This window comes from Schistocerca americana, chromosome X (genome assembly GCF_021461395.2).
Source record: "Schistocerca americana isolate TAMUIC-IGC-003095 chromosome X, iqSchAmer2.1, whole genome shotgun sequence".
Lineage (NCBI taxonomy): Eukaryota > Metazoa > Arthropoda > Insecta > Orthoptera > Acrididae > Schistocerca > Schistocerca americana.
The window spans coordinates 296,239,203-296,260,143 of record NC_060130.1 but is presented as its reverse complement, the minus strand read 5'-3'; the positions used below and the strand labels follow the sequence as shown (position 1 = coordinate 296,260,143).

Below are 20,941 nucleotides of genomic sequence, written 5' to 3'. Positions count from 1 at the left end.
GTTTAACTTAATAAGAAACATTATATTTACAATAGATGTCTATACCTACAGCTAAACTCCACAAGCAATCTTGCAGTGTACGACAGAGGATACTTCTGGTAACAAAAAAAATTTCCTCCCTTGCCTGTTACGTTTCCAAATAGTGAGCGAAAGGAACAATTGTCACTTAACCTCCATATGAGCCCTAGTTCCTCTGATTTTCTCATTGCATTATTTTCCCCAAGATGAATGTGGGATGAAGGAATATCTTGCCAAACTATAGTTTGAAACTGTGTTCTCATGTTCTCAGAGTTTCTTTCATAAATCTCTCTGTACTACGGAGCACAGTGCAAGAGTTACATTCAGAAGGCTGCAGTTTCAACTTGGCAGTTACTAATGCTGCCCTGTAAAGCAAGTGTAATTACAGATAACTAGCTTCCATACTGCCACCCTTTTTAGTGAACAAGAGTAGAAATAGGTTTTCTGCTACAGAGGGATGTTTGGGCTGAATTGACAGCAGCGTTCACTTACAACATCCCATCACTGGCAACAAGGAAAAGCAGCAACAAGTCAAAGTCCAAATTAATGGTACTTTCATCAGTTCTCAAAACTGATAATGAGGCAGTGCAAACCCATAGAATTATTCCCACCAATAAAGGCGAATACAGAACTAAGCAGGCATTTTTATTTTCAATTTTTCCTTTGACTGCATGTTCTATTCCTTTGATTTCGTGGCAACATTCTGTGGCTTAGTATTGCAATTACCATATTTACTTGAATCTAAACCACACTTCTTTTCCGGTTTTTGCAATCCAAAAAATCGTTTGTGGCGTAGAATTGAGTGCAAAGTAAGCGGAAGTTCTGAAAAATGTTGGTAGGTGCCACTACAACTAACTTCTGCCATCGAATATATGTAGAGCTACACAGGCATGCTTTGCAGGTACAAAGATAAATACTGGCACCAAAACCTCTGTGTCAGTAAATAAATTAAAAGAAAAGGTAGAAGAATGTAAACATTATGCCACGTATTCTTTCGTGTCTGCTGTTACCTCATTTAAATCCTGTCTGCCTAATAAACTACGAAACTAGAGTGAGACAACAGCAATGCAACATACCATGTCATGTTTATACTCTTATTATTCCTATGCCGAATAGTGATACAGTCAGAAATGGCAATTGACTATATTTTTAAATCTAAGATGAATCTGATTTCTGTGCAAAATGTAATGTACTAAAGAGGCGCCTGCAAAGATTTTCAAACGGAGAAAAATTTTCGCTGAACTCTCGTTCAGAACATCATCTATCATATGCACTATTATTTGGTTCTTGTTTATCATTAAGAGAGTACGCTGCAGTGTAAGTAATAACAAATAGCAGTCTCTTGCCATTGTTTCGCTTATGAGACAATTCCACTCTTTTTTTATTGTAAGCCGCAGTAGCGCGCACAAAAACAAGCCATGCCGCGAGTGGCGACAGGTCGTAATCACTCATTATCAGAATAAGCAATTGATTCAAACCAGACAAAGCATGTGAAAAAGGAAGGGTACCTGGATAAATATGGACGGAGAGCCCGACACATAGCAACGGCTACTTGGTAAAGCTTAACTGTTAAGCTTACGACTTGCACCAAACTACTGTAGCTGTATCTTCATCCATTCGAACTCAATTGTGTCTCATGTTACAATGAACCAACTTTGTTTCGATTTAGAGGTGCAGTCTAAAACTTTTCTCTCCCCTTGAATTTCGAGTCTCAAATTTCAGGTGCGGCTTAGATTCGGGAAATTTTTTTTTCCTTGATTTCGAGTCTCATTTTTCAGGTGCGGCTTAGATTCGAGTGCGGCTTGGATTCAAGTAAATACGGTAGCATAATGCGGATTCTCAGACTGCTAATCCATTTCCCTTCCAGGAAGATTTTTGAGTATTTTGTAAATTGCTCTGAGCATAGTTTTCAGACATGGCCCAACCAGAACTCACTATTCTACTGCCCCTGTTCCAATTACCACAACATCTCGGCCAGCAAGAAAGCAAGGGTGAATGTCGAAGATAACCACTACTATTTAAGATGCCACAGTCACCCTTTCTGGCACACGATTCAAAACTTGCAGCCTAAAACAGCTAAATTCAATAACTGGGGCAGCTTTTCATCACTCATCAGATATCAAGAGGTGTGCAATGAAAATACTTTCTACTAGCCAACTCCAGCCCTACTGTATTTCATCATCTTCAGAAATTGTCACCACCTTGTGAATCTCTCTAATACCGTCATCAAAAATATGACTGAGAAGCACAGAAATTTTCAAGTCCATATCGCTGCTACCAGATACGAGATTCCAATATTTCAAGAAATCAAATCATAGCTATAAAAAGTGGATTACTCAGTTGGAGGATCTGACAAGGGAAAGCAAATCACAGGAAGACTCAGTCTTTACATAATTCAACAAAACCTGACATTTGAACTTCACAGAATGGGCATATGATCAGTGAAAATGAACAGTTCAAATTTCCAGGTGTTCAGATAGATTGTAAACTGTCATGGAAAGCCTATGTTCAGCATATTGTTGAAAGACTTGATACTGCAATTTTTTCTATTCGAACGGTATCTGAAGTAAGTGACTGTTCGACATGAAAATTAGTCTACTTTGCTTATTTTTATTTGCTTATGTCATATGGTATTATATTTTGGGGTAACTCTTCCCACTCTCAAACGATATTTTTGGGTTGGACACAGGCAGTTCAGGCAAAAATTGGTGTAAGTTTGTGAACCTCCTGTCGACCCCTGTTCACTAGTCTGGGCATTCTGACACTGGACTCTCAGTATATATATTCTTTACTGTTGTTTCTTGTTAACAATATCAGCTTATTCCCAAGAGTTAGCAGTTTTCACTCAGTTAATACTAGCCTGAAATCCAATCTGGATTTGGATCGCACTTCCTGAACTCTTGTGCAGAAAGGTGTGCCCTACACTGCTGCATCCATTTTAAAGAAGCTACCACAAGAATTAAAAAATCTTAGCAGTAATCCACACACTTTCAAATCGAAACTAAAGAGTTTCCTCATGGATCATCCCTCCTATTCTGCTAAGGAGTTCCATGAAAAATTAAGCTGATTCCTATGTAATATTGTTGATTGCATTCACTTAAACTTTTGGGTTCATAAACATTTTATTTTATCTGTTATTACTTTTATGTTGTAATTTTAAGTACTGACACATTCCATAACCTCTGAGATTTGCTCTTCAATTTGGTCCTACGGAACTAGACATGTAAACAAAAATAAACATAAAGTAGTAAAAAAATGAGTAAATTTCACTGTTATGTAAGGAATCTCATGCAGATTCACTAATTCACAATACACCTGTCATGCACTCCCCTGACAATAAATTGAAGAAGTACCTGCTTAGTCTAACAAACCCATCGGTACAAGACTTTCTGCTACCGATTCGGGCATATGAAAAAATGCACAAGTCTGCTGAACCATTACAGTGCACGGAAGCTGATGTGTTTTACATGTCAACTAACAGCCCTGTCAAACAACCGATGTGGGCAAACCCAAGAAATATAGTGTGAGCATACTACTCTGCAAAAATAGTGAGTAAACAAGTTGAGGAATGCTTGGTTACAGTCGTGTTCACGCTGTGTCATAAAACACGAAGGGGACAATTGCTCCTGTCAGAACGCACATTACAATTACTGTAAAAAGATTGCGTATATGGCTGAGTTGCACAATATGAAGAATAAAAGACAGGAAAAAAAAAGTTTTTGTATGTCAACCCTTTTGACTGGACGTCTGGGGGACTAGGGCTGTTCACTGTTGTAAGAAAACTGAACACCTACAGCCGTCCTTAGTATCTCATTTATTGTGTAGCTACCAGTTTTGGTTCTCCAGTGCACTATCTTCATGCCTTAGTTGATGCTGAATGGGTTATCACGATCCATACATGCAGTGCATTAGTGGCCAACATAACTGAGTTGACAGTTGATGGTTGGTGAGAAGACATCACAATTACAGATGGTCTGAGTAAATCAGTTATGTTGGCCACTGAGCATCATACATGTGGATAGTGACCACCCCTTCAGCATCAACCAAGGCCTGAAGATGGTGCACTGAATTGCTGAAACTGGTAGCTACACAATAAATGACACCGTAAGGATGGCTGTATGTGTTTCGTTTTCTTGGAGAGAAAAAAGTTTTACACTGAAACATACTGCAGTGGTTAATAGTATGAAGTCACTGTTCACTTATAGCAATCTGAAGTTTCCAGTAAAGAGACAGTTTCGAACAAATATTGCATATAACAATTTACAGAACAGGCTGCACTCATAGTCGTCAATTCAAATAAAGAGAAATAAATTTACTAGGATTGGATCTCTTCAATGTTTTGGGCTTCACCATTCATAAGGGATCTATAACAGGAAGGAATCTGAATTGCCCGTGTGTGTCGAATGGGTTTGAATCTTCCTGTGGGTGTTATAAGGTCCGTAGGTGGTTTGGCAGACAGGGTAGATGTGTAGAAGTGGTAGACATACCAGCAGTGGACATATACGACATGTACACAGTTCTTTTATTTAATCGACTAACTTGAATCTTCCATGAACATGACCAAGTGTTTAATTATTCCATCTGGCTTGTACATTCATTGCAGTGCATTTCATTCCTCATAAAATAATTCCATGGTTAGCAGCAGGAACAGTAACAGCCAGTGGGACAGAGAGGCAAGCTGCTTACTCAGTGGAGCGTCAACCTGGTGTGTGGACTTGGCGATTGAGACAGAGGCACCTATGAACAGCAGATGCGGGTGGCTGGCAGGGTGTTTGCTGTCCAGGGTGGGCAGACATGCACTGAAACCTTTTACGCATGCGCAGAGCGAGCTTTGTCGACCAATCACAGTGCTCGCTGGCACGTATGCGGCCCCAGGCATCATTACATGTTAAACTTGGTTTGTCAGTGCACTACCTATTTCATAAGTCGATTTTTGACCTTCAAGTTGTTTTCATTCATCTCTAAACCAAAGACTATTGATACTTCGGGGGGAGGGGGGGGGGGGGGGGTCATTGGGAACATGGAACTTGCGTTAAGAAGCTTTCAGTTCCCATGGGTTTCGCTCTGAAATTTGAAGTTACTGTGCTCTTCACTGACTAGGGGTCCGCCATGGATTTTCGACTGAAGAAGGGATCCACCTACTGAAAAGGTTGGGAAGCCCTGCACTAAGGTGTTGTAACTGAGCTGTAATACTCATGCAGGTGCATTGTGCATCAGCAGCATGTGTGGTCTATCATCACAGAGGCACTGTGAACCACTGACTGGCAGTCCCCTCATCAGCTGCAACTGACTTGGCTGTGACCTGGCTTTGTCATGGTGCTCCTCTGCTGGTTACAAGTCTCATTTATAATTTATCCTTTACAGACCAAACCAAATTCAAACTGATGTTCCAACTAGAAAGTTAGATCACCTGTTGCTAAAATATTATATTTTTTCTGATGTAACAAGCAGTATTAAAGGTTATTGGCACAGATTATGCTGAAGCCAAATGTAGTGCCAAAATTTTGGGAAACCCACAACATTCCTTTCGCAGTGAGAGATAAAGTAAAGCACGAACTCTAACATCTTGAGCATAGCAATGTTGTAGAAGCTGTAATCAGCAGCCAACAGATGACACTGGTTTTAGCTGTATAGAAACTGAACTGCTCACTATGTGTTTGCAGACATTTTAAAGTAATCGTTAATTCACAATCTATTATTGACTCGTATCCTATTCCCAAGCAGCATGAACTGATGTCCAAATTAGCTGGTGGTGCGTACTATGCCACGGTGGACTGTAAGGAAGCACATTTACAAATTCCTTCGGGCAAAGACACACGGAGATTTATGGTCATGAATATTCCATTTGGTCTCCACCATTACAGTTACCCTTCGAAACTACAAGTGCACCAAGGTTGTTCCAGAACTATTTAGGACAATTAATTCAGAAAACTGTGAATGCTATGAACTACCTGAATGACTTAATTATATCAGATCAATTCCAGAGGAACTCTTACAGAATTTGGAATCTGTTTTCAAAATTCTGTAAGTAGCAAATTTGAAATGCAAAGAAGAAAAGTACCTCTTTTTTTTTTAATGTGAAGTGTAATACTTACAGCACATACTGTCTGTGAACAGCATCAAGCTAATGCCACAACATATTGACACCATTAAAAACCTTCTGGTTCTGGGACGTTGAGCAATTATCACCATATTAGGACAAATTAATTATTATTGGAAGTTTCTCCCTCAAGCACAAGTTGTCACATACAGGCACCAAATGGAACCAGATCAGTGAATGACAATGTGCATTTAACAAATTAAACCTGTGACTGTTAATGCCGAATGTCTCACAACCTACAATATGAACAACATGCTGACAACTGCTGCTGATGCTTCAGACTATGGGACAGGCACCATTCTGTTGCATCCACATCATGGTTTTTAATGACCAACTGTATTCACTTCACGGACTCTGACAGTGGTACAAAGAAATTATACACAGAAACTCTCGCAATTGTACCTGCAATCATGAAATTTCACGATTATATTTATGGACATAAATTTACCCTCCTCAAAGACCACAAATCTTTAGTGACTGTCTTTAGACCAAATAGTACTGCTCCTACAGAGGCAGCTCGATGTTAGCAATTCTGGGTGCCACTTCTGTCAAGTTACAATGATGAGATTATTTTCAGGATCTCAGCACAACATGCAAATGCCAATTTGGTTTCACATCTGCCAATAAGGTAAGACAAAAAGTTTGACTTATCAGCCGATTTTTGTTTCTCAACAGATATCAGTATTGAAGACACTGTGGAAAACTTCCCAGTGAACTCCTGTTTAATTGCAAAACTTATACCTGTAGTTCCTGTTTCGTCTGAAATCAAACAGTTTATTCAAATAGAGTGGCCTAATGGTAAAAAGTTAATCATCTACTGATTAAATCTTAATGGAACAAGAGGCATGCACTGACAGTGGCATTCTGATACACTCAGAAACAGACAAGACGTGAGTGCTTACTTCTGCAGCCCTTAAATGTAATGTACTACAGGTGCTATATAGGTGCCATTGGGAGATATTTCATACCAAACATATTGCCAGGTAAGCATTGCTACTAGAAAAATATTGGCAAACACATTTTGATGTTGTGTCAAAAACACCAGTTGGCTCCACCTTGACAATATTTTCCATGTCTACAGGCATCAGAACCATGGTCACATCTGATTTTCCTGGACCGATTCTTGGAAGCTACTGGCTCATCCTCATCTATTCTTTCTCCAAATTTCCACTGTGATACGGATGTCATCAATATCTCCCACAAAAACTATTGAGGCTTTGTCAAAGGTCTTCTATATTGAAGGATTTCTGATATTTACCAGCACTGACAACAGCATAGAATTTTCTTCTCATGAATTTAAATTATTTTGCGAAACCAATAGTATTTCACACTATAGAACTGCGCGGTCTCATACTGAGGCCAATGGAACAGCCGAAAGAAGCATATGAACTTTCACATCCCACATGACCAAGCTTTCCCAACAGTACAATAAATACAATGCTCTCTCAATACAGAGCTACTCCACAAAATGTACAGCCTCCAGCCGAGAGACTCCATAAAAGACCACATTGAATAGTAATGTGAATTTGAAGTCACTCGTGCATCCACAAGCCAAGCTTCAACAACAGTATAAATAAAAATTGTTTAAACTGAATGGCACTGTACTGATTTCAATGTTCAAGTATGCAAAAAAGACATGGGCACCAGGCATAGTCAAAAAGCAGATTGGAAATGTAATGTTTAAAGCTAAATGTTCAAATGGTGCCACAAAGCACATAAAAATCAAATTGGACCACACCATGCTCACACATACATAGGCAGAACTCCTAGGCAGTTTTCTTCTGTATAACCACAAGACCTGTATGCAGCTAGCATCCGAGGGAAATTCCAATGCAGCCAGCAACTGTCCCCAATTTTCTGCCAGGAGGGCAGCTGGCCAGTGACAAACTGATGGAAATGGAGGTTGTGCCTCACAACTCATCAAAATGGTGAACACTTGATTAGGCACCCCCTCATCATCATTTTGTGTGGATTTCCGACAAGTGCTGTGGGCGAATGCCCAGAGAACCACATGTGTGCACCTACCAAATACACATACTGGCAAGCTAGGAAACAGAACACTAATTAAGCCATCCACCTTCTTTAGCTTCACCCCTCCCCCCCCCCCCCCCCCCCTCCAGAGGAGGAGGATGTTGTGTACATGGCTGAAGTGGTATACAACAATACTAAGGTACCACTACACAGGCACCACGCATCAGGAACCTTCTCGGTTCCAAGCAGCCACCTCCTGATGGAGTTCACTGATCGTGACTCTGCTTGCATACCATGCTTATCAGCACATTGTATTCGTCCACCAATAGTGTTGCCAGCTGCCAGAGAGAGCACTGTGAACAGTGGACAATTCTGATTCCACCTAGTGATAGCACAGATGGAGATTCTTCCATAAACACCAACTAAGGACAGTGCGCCACTGACACTCACAAAGTTCCTGCAATTCCACTACGGAGGAGTCCTTCTCAAAAGACTACAGTTCTGTCTTGGCAGTAACTATTTATGGAGTAATAAATACAGTCAGCTAGGAGTGTCAGCATAATTGTTTCAGTCACTGTGACTGAATCATGGACTGCCAAGGGGACAGTGAAGTTATTTAGATCTTATTGTATACGGTGTAAGACTTAAGTGGCACACTTCCAACTTTGTATCACAACTATTAAAATATGTTATTGGTTATTTCTTATTGTGTTGCCACATTTACACCATAGTGCCGCCTTGGCAAGCAAGCATAATTGGAAATAACTAGCTTGCATACCTCCCCTTCTTAAATGAAGTAGAGTAGAAATACATAGATCACCAATTATGCTTGGATCCTTGACAATAGTTTGTTGGTAGGCTTGTGCAGGCAGGTGGCATTAGATTGTGCAATGATCATATAATTCACATAAATAATGGGCTGCTGATTTTCATATGAGGTGATGGTGCCAGACAGCAACCCAGATGGGTTCCATTGGATTTATGTCAGGAGAAATGGTCACCGAGACATCAACGTGAGTTCACTATAATGCTCCTCAAACTATTGTAACATGGTTCTGGATCCAAGACATGGACAATCATACCGTTGAAAGGTAATTTCACTGTCGGGGAAAACACCAAGCACAAAGGGATGTAGACAATTCACAGCTGTCGGTGCCCTTCAACTACCATAGATCCCATGCAAGCACAAGAGAATGTCTCCCATAGCATGATACTGCTCCCACCAGCCTGTGTCCATGGTGTGCTGCACCTTTCAAGCCACAGTTCACCTCAATGATAACATGTGATTCACCTCAAGAGCAACCCATCTCCATTGACTGAAAGACAAATCCCATTGACCCTGTGCCCACTTCAATCATAACTGCCGATGTCAGGTCAACAAGCTCTATGTTCAACAATGTACGATGAATAGTATGCCCTGAAACACATGTACGTGCACCAGCACTGTGCTCTTTTGATGGAGATGCCACAGATCACCATATACCCACCTTTACAGAGCAGACAGGCCTCTGAACCCCACATTCTGTGAAGAGTCATGGACATCCAACCATTAAGCACCTAGTGGTAATTTCACTGTCCTCCTCTCTCTTTCCACAGATGCTCACGACAGTAGCATGCGAACATTTGACCAGCTTCACTGTTTTTGATATACTCTGTCCCAGGCACTGCGTAATAATAACCTGCCTTTTGTCAAAGTTGCTCATCTCAATGGATCCTACCACCCCCCCCCCCCCCCCCCCCCCCCCCCCCTCCACTTGCAGCCCTTATCTTCACTAGGGTGACCCTTTGTCTGTATCTGCTCTGCTTACATACTTTTTTAATCACATCATGTGCCCGCAATGCCACCAGATGGCATCCTATGTCACTGTGGGCAGTGGTCATAATGTTTTGGCAAGCCAGTGTATGATGCTGACTGTTCAGATACCGTACAATTTACATTAAAAAATGTTGCCTTTGTTTGCAGAAGTCAGTGTAAACTTGAAACAGCTATCTCAATGGTTCACTGCTATATTAAAGAGTTTAAAACTCTGGGATTCCGTTACTGGTTAGTCCTAGGAATTTTATCCATTACTTATTACTACTTTCACCTCTGACTATGTTTGTTTATGTGATAAATGCCAAATTACACTGTAATTGAACGGGTAAGTCAGCTAAGCAGTTTGAGGAAGGCAGGAGCATACTATGTCCCACAGGATCATGCCTAATAAAATACTGTGATGTTGAGACCAACTTACAGTTTGATGAGTGATTTACTTTTTTATACATCAATATAGGCAATATCATTATTACTAAACAACAGTGCAATATGAAGAGAGAGAGAGAGAGAGAGAGAGAGAGAGAGAGAGAGAGAGAGAGAGAGAGAGAGAGAGAATTTTTGTTCGATTCCTCAGTGAAGATACATTATGTATGTTGTATGTGAGAATTAAGAACATAGTTTTACACAGACATGTCACTCTCCATTCATCAGTTTATGAAAAATATTAACAGTTTTGTGATTGTATTTTCCTTACAGCTTATTAATGACCTACTATTACATAGGTAAATCCATTTACTGTGTGTTGCTGCTACCAGTACAATAGAAGATTCATCTAAAATTTTTGAGCCAAACAAACTTATTTTCTTTAGCATCAAAATTTCCCTGTAAGTATAATTTGGGCACAGTACACAAGCAAAATTTAAAAAAAAAAAATCAGTTACTTACACCATGCTGATGAAGATATTGCACTGTTGTAACTATAACATTCATGATAGCACTGGCTTCCCTCTCCGAGAAAAATTTGTGTTGAAACAGCCTATCGAGCAATTCTCCGCCACGCATCAGCTCCATTACAAGATACACTGACCGTTCATCTTCATACACCTTTTAAAAATTAGTAAAATAATATATGTCATCTACAACAGAAATTTATTAACACTTTAACTATACCATTCAAAGCGTCTACCAACTAAAATGACATCTCTAACACTGTTCATTATCACATATTGTAAAATGGATGTATGTAGCTTATCATATGAACCACAACATGGTTACGTAAGTATCATGCAGAAAAAAATAAAAATCATAATATTTTAGTTATTTGATGCCACAGCATTCTGATATGTTTTTTACAGAACAAAATCCATTATTGTTATAAAAAGACAAAATACATTATCTTTGTGTAGTAACTTACATTCCGCAGTGTAACTATATTTGGATGATGTCCCCAGCGCAACAGAATATCTACCTCTTCTTGGCAGTCCTTCTTCAGTTTATCAATAATCTAAAAATAAAAGCAAATAAACTATATTTATCATCTTTTGGAAATTTTTACAGCTGTTGTACTTTGGAAACACATGATTTTACATTGCGAAAGAGTGTAAAGAAAAAAAAGGGGGGGGGGGGGGGGGGTGTCACTATTATTCTAGATAACTCTCATCAAGTTTCACAACTCTCACAATACCTCTCCAAGTTCTCTATCCATTATAAGGATATGTAATTTATAGTTATTCACAGCTGTCACATTAAAACAATGTGAACGACATAGAGCATTGGGTTAAATATGTTTGCCAGTGCCCTAAACAACTTTCTTTCTTTTTTCTTTTTTTGTTCTCTCACTGTTAGGATCTGCACTTGTCTCACATGACACAAAAGTCTACACAAGAAGAGACCTGGAATTACGTAGCTAAGTGTAACAAAATTGTCTTGTTGCAATAATAAGTGACTTGCATTAGCAAGGGTTTCCATCAAATTGGTCACAGATCACCTAGAGGTAGAAAATTTTCTGAGTTATATTTTTAACTTGATAATTTATTTTGTTTTACTGACTAGATGTTTCTACCACCCTCATGATCAAAGTAGCTATACCAAGAATCCCACTCTTTCCAACACATTAGTTTCCACTGCAGTGTCTAATGTGTTGTAGAAGCACTTACTGATTACAGTGGTCTCGGTTACAGATTACAGTGCTCTTGGAGTAACTGTGCTGACCAATCCACAGCCTGGGTACCAACATAAAACCTGAATCCTACCTGTGAAAGTAAGGAAATCACCCAGACAAGTATCATTCCACAAGCAAGACTTTATCAACTGAAAAAGCTGCTCATGTTGCACTGAAACATTAATAAATTGTTGTCAGAGGTCAATGATAACATTAAGCAGTAGTACTTCATTAGCTGTTGCCCAGCAAGGCATAATTTAAGTGGAATATTTAACAATCCCGCAATTTTCTTAACAACTGAAAGGGCATGGAAGGGGGACATGAGAAAACATCCCTGTCAGGGGACTTCAGGTCTATCTAGTCTCTATGTGCTTCTGATCTTCAAAGTAAGTATCTTACAGCAACGAACCAAAACATTATGACCACCTGCTTAACAGTGTGTTGGTGCACCTTTGGAACAGAACACTGCGCCAATTCTATGTGCCACGGTTTCCGCCAGTCCATGGTAGGGTTCTGCAGGTATGTGGCACCAGGCACACAAGCCATTCAGTTCCCATAAATTATGGGCTGGTGGTTTGTGGGATTGGAGCTGGCATTCTTTAGAGTCACAAATGTGTTCCACAGGCTTCAGGTAAGGTGAATTTAATGACTAAGACACCACTGTGAATTCACTACCACGCATGTGCCTCAAACCATTGTAGCACGATTTTGGTCCTCCCTGTGACATGGACAGTTATCCTGCTGGAAGATACTACTGCTGCCGAGGAAGACAGTAAGCAAGAATGGATGTAAGTGGTCTGCAATAATGTTCACTAGCCCACAGCAGTTATAGTGCCTTTGATTACTGCCACAGGTAGGATGGAAGTCCAGATGCATGTCCTCCATAACATATCACTGCCCAACCTGCCTACATCACAGCACAGTGCACATTTTGAGCAGCCACACACCTGGACAAGGGTGCATGTGGACACGACTGTTGATGGGGGGGGTGGGGGGGGGGTGGGGGGGGGGGGGGGGGGGAGTGAGTGATTCATGCAACCAGGTGACAAGTTTACCTCAGTCCACAGTCCAGTCTCAATTATCCAGTACCTAATGCATTCCAGTGATTCATGCAACCAGGTGACAAGTTTACTTCAGTCTCAATTATCCAGTACCTAATGCAGTAACAACTGTCAATATTGTTAGGTTGATATGGCAATATGTAGGGGCCATCTGCTGTGTACATCCATGTTCAACAATGTGACCTGTGCGATGTGCTCCAAATCACATGTGCACGCACCAGTCTTTTACTCTGTCATCGGATCTGTCACAGATTGCCATCTTTCCAGTTTCACACAGTGAGTAAACCTCCAACCTCCACATTCTGTGATGAGTTGTGGACATCCAACACTTCGTCACCTCTCATGGTTTCACTATCCTTCAACCACTTTCCACAGATTCCCGTGACAGCATGACAGTAGCACATGAAGAGCTGATCAGCACCACCAATTTCGAGACGACTACATCTACATGGATACTATGAAAATCACATTTAAGTGCCTGGTAGAGGGTTCTTCAAACCACCTTCACAATTTTCTATTATTCCAATAATGAACAGTGTGCGGAAAGAACAAACACCTACATCTTTCTGTACGAGCTCCTATTTCTCTTATTTTATCATGGTGATCTTGCCTCCTATGTAGGTCGGCGTCAACAAAATATTTTTGCATTCAGAAAAGAAAGTTGGTGACTGGAATTTCGTCAAAAGATTCCACCACAACAAAAAACGCTGTTGTTTTAATGATGTCCACCACAAATCCTGTGTCATTTCAGTGACTCTCCCCTATTTCATGATAATACAAAACGTGCTGTCCTTTTAACTTTTTCGATGTACTCCATGAGTCCTATCTGGTAAAGATCCCACACTGTGCAGCAGTATTCCAAAAGAGGACAGATAAGTATTGCGTAAGCAGTCTCCTTGGTAGATCTGTTACATTTCCTAAGTGTCCTGCCAATGAAACACAGTCTTTGGTTAGCCTTCCCCACAACATTTCCATGTGTTCCTTCCAATTTAAGTTGTTTGTAATTGTAATTTCTAGGTATTTTGTTGAATTTACAGCCTTTAGATTTGACTGATTTATTGTGTAACCGAAGTGTAATGGATTCCTTTTAGCACCCATGTGAACGACCTCACACTTTTCATTATTTACAGTCAACCGCCAATTTTTGCACCATTCAGATATCTTTTCTAAATCATTTTGCAATTTGTTTTGATCTTCCAATACCTTTATTAGTTGATAAATGACAGTGTCATCAGCAAACAACCTAAGACAGCTGCTCAGGTTCTCCCCCAAATTGCTTATATAGACAAGAAACAGCAAAGGGCCTATATAACACTACCTTGGGGAATGCCAGAAATCACTTCTGTTTTACTCAATGATTTTCTGTCAATTACTACGAACTGTGACCGCTCTGACAGGAAATCATGAATCCAGTGACATAACAGACGATATTCCATCGGCATGCCATTTCACCACAATCTGATTCTGTAGTACAGTGTCAAAAGCCTTCCGGAAATACAAAATCAATCTGAAATCCCTTGTCAATAGCACTCAACACTTCATGCAAGTAAAGAGCTACTTGTGTTTCACAAGAATGATGTTTTCTAACAGACTTGCTTTTATTAAGTGATTTAAGTTGCTTCACTACTCCAAGGACTCATGTTGGCAGCTGTTCTTGATTCAAATTCTGGAGTATTTACTTCATCCTCTTTTGTGAAGACATTTGGGAAGGGTGTGTTTAGTAACTCTGCTTTGGGAGCATTTTCATTGATAGTATTTCCATTGCCATCGCACAGAGCAGGCATTGATTGTGTCTTACCACTAGCATACTTCACATACAACTAGAATCTCTTTGGATTTTCTGCCAGGCTTCAAGACAAAGTTTCCTTGTGGAAACTATTATAAGCATCTCACATTGAGATCCGCACTAAATTTCGAGCTTCTGTGAAACATCGCCAATCTTGGAGATTTTGAGTCTTTAAATTTGGAATGTTTGTTTCATGGTTTCTGCAACAGTGTTCTGACCCATTTTGTGTACCAACGAGGATCAGCTCTGTCATTTGTTACTTTATTTGATATAAATCTCTCAAATGCTGCCAATACTATTTCTTTGAATTGAAGCCATATCTGGTCTGCACTTCTATACTTAATTTGGAGGGAGTGGAGATCATCTACCCTGTAACGCGCCTAACCTCAGAGCTCCCAACTATCAATAGCCCCACCGTCTCTGATTGAGGCTGAGAGGTTTCCTCTGAAACAGGACAGGAGATGGCATCTGGCTCCGCGACAGTGTCAGTCACAGACAGCACCTGAAACCTCTTTGTCAGACTAAAATTCCCAGGCTTTTGGCCATAATAACCTGACCTTTGTCGAAGTTATTCATGTCATCGTATTTCCCCCTTCTGTGTTAATTATTTTCACTAGAACACTTTCCCATCCATTTATGAACAGCTTGTGTGATTTCCCTACCATATCATGTGCCAGCAGTGCTAAAAGGCAGCAATCAGTTTCACAAATGGCATAACTCAATGGTTTGGTTGATCAGTGTTTTATAAAAGAAAATCCATAATCTGCTTCTGGAAAGTGTTCCTATGAGGCTATAAGAAATTTTTCTAAAGGGGGTGAGTTGATAAAAATGGCTGAAGTTTAACCTCTTCACTCACCGTGGAAAATTGGTTACAGCAGCAGCACTACAAGATTAACACTAATGAGTAAACTTTGCCACTAAGTGTTTTTTCTGTTGATTATACAGCTCATTTTACTTGCTTTATGGATAAATAGGCACACTGGGAAAACAGCCATAAGCACCCAGAAGATTCATACATTTACCACAAAAAATAATTACAAACTACCCCTTCTGCAACAGCAAACAACCCATGCAATAATTTTAGGGTGTATTGCAACCACTAATACAATTTAGGAGCAGTTAATCCACTTCCTGTTGCCTCCAAATGATTGATTAAGTTAGAACACAATCTCAGTACTTTTGTTCAACACAGGTATAGAACACAGTCTACTATAATTATGGTGAACATTACAAGCATCACAAAGCACTGAACAGTCTCGTCAGGAAACATAGCCAATTATAATATGGTAGTGATTATTTTAAAACTGTTATATTCCTTTTACTCCATATGGAACCCTGAAAAATCATCCACTACAGATATACCATTTTCCAGAGCATATTACTTCCAGTTACGAAATTCCAACCACTGATTCTTCCACTGGCAAATAAATTTATCCATCAAAAGTAATAACATGTTGAAGAGCAAAAAACTCTTAGCTCTACATTTTATATTTCTTTCTTGTCTACTCTATTGATTAAGACATCTTCATATGTTACCTTACACTTAGTATACAGAAGATTTAAATGTGCTTTCTTGTGACTGCACATTCTGAATGATGTCATGAATATTCTGAATAACTCCATATGCATCTTGCTGCGAAGGCACTATGAAGACCTCAACAGATGACAATTTAATCATTAGCAATCTCACTGGAAATGTTTGTAACTAAGTCATTCTGTATCAAATACAATGAAATCTGTAATATGTGAGTACTGAAGATTTAGTCAGAGAAGAAAGGAAGCTAACAGTTTGTCTCCCTTATTTAGAGCTGTCAGTATGTGTTAAATTAGTATCTACTTGTTAGAATCATACTACATAAAGCACCTTAAAACAACTAAATCTTTTAATATTTCTCTGGACGTTTCAATCAGTCTGACATAAAATTTTAATGAATTGAGTTGTTCTCTAGTGCAGGCTAAATCAGAACTTCAACATTTGCTTGATAATAATATTGGCCATACTACTCTCTATCACACACACACACACACACACACACACACAGCCACTGTTATCCCTGGGTACTGAAACCGAACTGTCACTGTCAAGGGCACAAGAGGATAGGATTAGACAGATGCAATGACAGGATACAACGTCAGTGTAGTACTGGAGTGGGAGCAGGGAAGGGGTTAGGCAGGTGGTTGGTTGGTTGGGGGGCAACCAAACAGTGAGGTCATTGGTCCCATGTGCTAAGATGGGAGAAATCAAGGGAACAAAAACACAAACAGCACTATCTTGTCAAGGGGAAAGGATAACAGGCAAACAAAGAGGGAAAAGGGGTATCAGGGCACAGGACAAGGAAAGAGTAGGAAGGGGGGGGGGGGGGGATGGAAATGGGTGTAGTAGTAGTGCCCCAGAAACACTACATGGGGTGGGGCACCAGCACTGCCACCAACCCGTCCCAACACTCACACTATACCATTAAACAATACATGGGGGCAGCACCAGGAGAAGAAGGCACAAGAAAAGAAGAAGCAAAACTGCACAACAGACTAAACAAAATGGAGGGAAAAGGTGAGGATAACCTGGCCTGCATGGAGGCAAGACCTAGGCCTCCACAACCAGTGTCTATGCTAACTGCGGGGTTCAAATTCCAGAGGAAAATTCATGGAGTTACAAGGAGGACAAACCACATTCGCAAAGAAAACCAAGGGCAGACATAACCACACAAGGGTCGGCCACTAACACCCAAAACAACGAAGGTGGGATGGGATATATTTAGTGCAAAGGGCCAAAAGGCAGGGCAGTCCAGCGAAATATGAATCACCATGAGGGGAGCCCCACAACTACGAAAGTGCGGAAGGGGGGAGGAGGTGGGGGCTCATCGCAGAATAAAAAAACCATAGGTCAACCTTGTGTGGCCAATACAAAGACGGCAGAGGATGGTAGAGTGCTACCGGGAGAGGCAGAGGAAAGAATGCCATATGGTGGGAGTTTCCCTGATGGCGTGAAATTTATTAAATGGCGGGGGGGGGGGGGGGGCAGTTGGGGAGGGGGATATTCTCCCAAGAGTCGGCCCACAATACACCAAATGGGGATTTGATTAAATCCATCCCTAGACGGTCACAGGTAATGAAAGGTAGGTCACTGACTCTCCAAGCCAGACGATCACAGCAAGTTCATTACCCGGAATACGTAGGCCACCACCCCAAAGGGAATCAACTAAACAAGCAGAATCATGAAGATCAGAGAGAAGCTCGTGGATGACAGACACCAAGGGGTGGTGGGAAAACTCCGAGTGATTGCCTGAATGCCGCTCATTGAGTCCATACATAACAAAACCCGAGTGAGTGAGGACTGTAATGAAGCAGAGGGTCCAATAAATGGCTATCAATTTTGCAGTTAATACCCCACATGTCACAGGCAGGAGATGGTGTTCCACACCACTGGAAGATATCAAGGCATATACCACATGATTAGCGGATATGGAGCCAATGGTGTAAGAAACAACGGGATCCTGAAACTCCTGCAAAAGTGTTTGGAACAACAATGGAACACCATTGGAGGGATGGAGGCTTTCAGACTCCAGAAGAGATCCGTCCGAAGCCGGGGCCGAGGAACAGGTGGGTGGGGGGTCGTGTGGGGAAGGGAGTAGTATAGGGGTGTGACTGGGAGAGAACGTGGGGAAACAGACAAGGAAGGAAGATGGAAGTCATGACGGAGAGAAGTGAGGGGAACCCGACTAGTAAACCCACCTGAAAGCGAGCAGTGGACGGGCGAGGCCCGAAGCCATGAAAAGAATAGAATAGAATAGTAGGGGTGAGCAGGTGAATAGTGGGTAGTGATGACATAAGAAACCAGGAGCTGGGACTGCTGAATTCAAAGGGGAGAGATCCCAGTATCAACCAGAAGGCTGTCTACAGGGCTACTGCGAAAGGCACCGGTGGCTGAACAGATACCACGATAGTGAACCAGGTCAAAGAGGAGCAGCATGGAAGGGGCAGCTGATCCATAAACTTGGGAACTGTACTTCAGATGAGACAGAGCTAATGCTCAATAAAGATGGAGAATGGTCAAACAATCTGCGCCCCAGGAAGTGTGACAAAGGAAGAGAAGGACATAGAGTTTATGGGGCAACCAAGTAAGCTTGCTGTCAAAAAAGAAGATTCAAGAAATGAAACTGGAGGACCACGGTCAGATGTTAGGCATCGAGGTAGAGCTCTGAATCAGGATGGACCATAGTACAGTGACAGAAATGCCCCACGCTCCACTTAAGGGGTGTTTGACAGATGGCACCCTGGAGCTGCTGTTCCGCAGAGACCACTGAGTGGGACCTAGCCCAAATACAGAAATCATCCACATACAGACCTAGAGTGAACAACGGTTTGGCGGAGGCCCCAAGTCTATTAAAAGCGATGAGAAAAAGGACAATTAATATGGAGCCCTGTGGAACACCATTCTGCTAGGTCTATGGAGAGCTGAAAACTATGCCAACATACGACACTGAATGAGCAAGGTGGCGGTACTGAAAAAGGCCTGCCACACTGTGGTTTTCAATTGAAGAAGATGGTAAATCGCAGACCATCTCCCCTGTCCAGTGAGAGGAGAATATGCCTTGGAGTCAAATATGGTTGAACATCTGGAGGAGATGATGTTGTGGAGGACTGAGGTGTTGAAGCAACTTCTTATGGATGAAATAAGAGAGAGCCAGAAGCAGCTCCCATTCAGTAAAAGGTTCGTTGTTGGATTCCACCTGACAAGGGGGTAAAACATAAGCAGGGAGCTTCAGCCCACTGTTTCCAGAGGAGGAAGGCAGCATGCCATGACAAAATATGTCACAAGGTGTTGTGCGAGAACTGATGAATCTGCACAATGGCCATCTGGAAGTGCAAGGCCCGGAATGGAAGACTGCCGCTGACAACCTTGGAGGGTGTGGGCAGAAGAATCTAGAGAGGAGAAAAAATATTCCCCACATGCCTGCTTGCTCCGTCTGATTAAGTAACAGGCTATGGCGCAAAGATCCTCAATAGTAATAAGACTGGCGGAGGATGGGTGCCACTTAAGACATTGCAAGGTGTGATGAAGATCATGAATGGCAGTAGCAATGACCTTGCTCCACCACAGAACTGGCCAATGGTGAATGGAGCCTGTCAAGCAGGGATCAGCAATGCTGGCAGCACAGATTATTTTATCCAACAGATCACAGATGACTTCCTGCCAAAGAGGGTGTAAGCATGACCTGGAAGTTATATAGAGACCAATCTGCATGGTGGACAGCCCAGCAGGGTACCTTGGTTATCAGGAGGTGGGAAGGAAATAAGAGAATCAATGGGAAGTGGTCACCATGAGAGAGGTCATCGTTTGGCGATCCGGGCAAGAAAGAAAGAAGGGGAGGGCTAGAGAGTGAAAGATCAATGGCAGAGAAAGTGCCATATGCAGCACTAAAATGAGAAGAACCATCATTAAGAAGGCACACGTCATGGTCTGCAACAAATTGGTCAATGAGGAGCCTCCAATTCGATGAAAAGGCACTGCTTCAAAAGGGTGATGGGCATCCCCAAAGAAGAGGAAGGGATGGGGTAGTTGTTGTAGGAGGGCTGTTAGGGCATTAGGTGTAGGTGAACTGTCAAGAGGGAGATAGAGATTGCAAACCACAACTGCAGAGTCCAAGTGGACACAGACAGCAACTACTTTCAACATGGTATGAAGTGAGGTCCATGTAATAATACACTACTGACCATTAAAATTGCTACACCACAAAGATGACGTGCTACAGACGCGAAATTTTAACAGAAAGAAGATGCTGTGATATGCAAATGATTACCTTTTCAGAGCATTCACACAAGGTTTGCACCGGTGGAGACACCTACAATGTGCTGACATGAGCAAAGTTTCCAACCGATTTCTCATACACAAACAGCAGTTGACCGCTGCTGCCTGGTGAAATGTTGTTGTGATGTCTCACGTAAAGAGGAGAAATGCGTACCATCACATTTCCGACTTTGATAAAGATCGGATTGTAACCTATCGCGATTGTGGTTTATCGTATCACGACATTGCTGCTCGCGTTGGTCGAGATCCAATGACTGTTAGCAGAATATGGAATCGGTG

At 41.4% G+C, this 20,941-nt stretch overlaps 1 protein-coding gene across 3 annotated transcripts in view; it reads right to left on the bottom strand.

The window, feature by feature from the left end:
* Window positions 1-20,941, bottom strand: part of LOC124556674 (ribosomal protein S6 kinase 2 beta) — a 579,718-nt gene that overhangs the window by 15,320 nt on the left and 543,457 nt on the right. For all 3 annotated transcript variants that reach the window (XM_047130640.1, XM_047130641.1, XM_047130639.1), the window contains 2 exons: window positions 11,260-11,349; window positions 10,791-10,949 (listed from right to left, as the gene is read on the bottom strand). In XM_047130640.1, coding sequence (XP_046986596.1) covers window positions 10,791-10,949; window positions 11,260-11,349 — 249 coding nt within the window. The remainder of the gene's footprint in view (window positions 1-10,790; window positions 10,950-11,259; window positions 11,350-20,941) is intronic.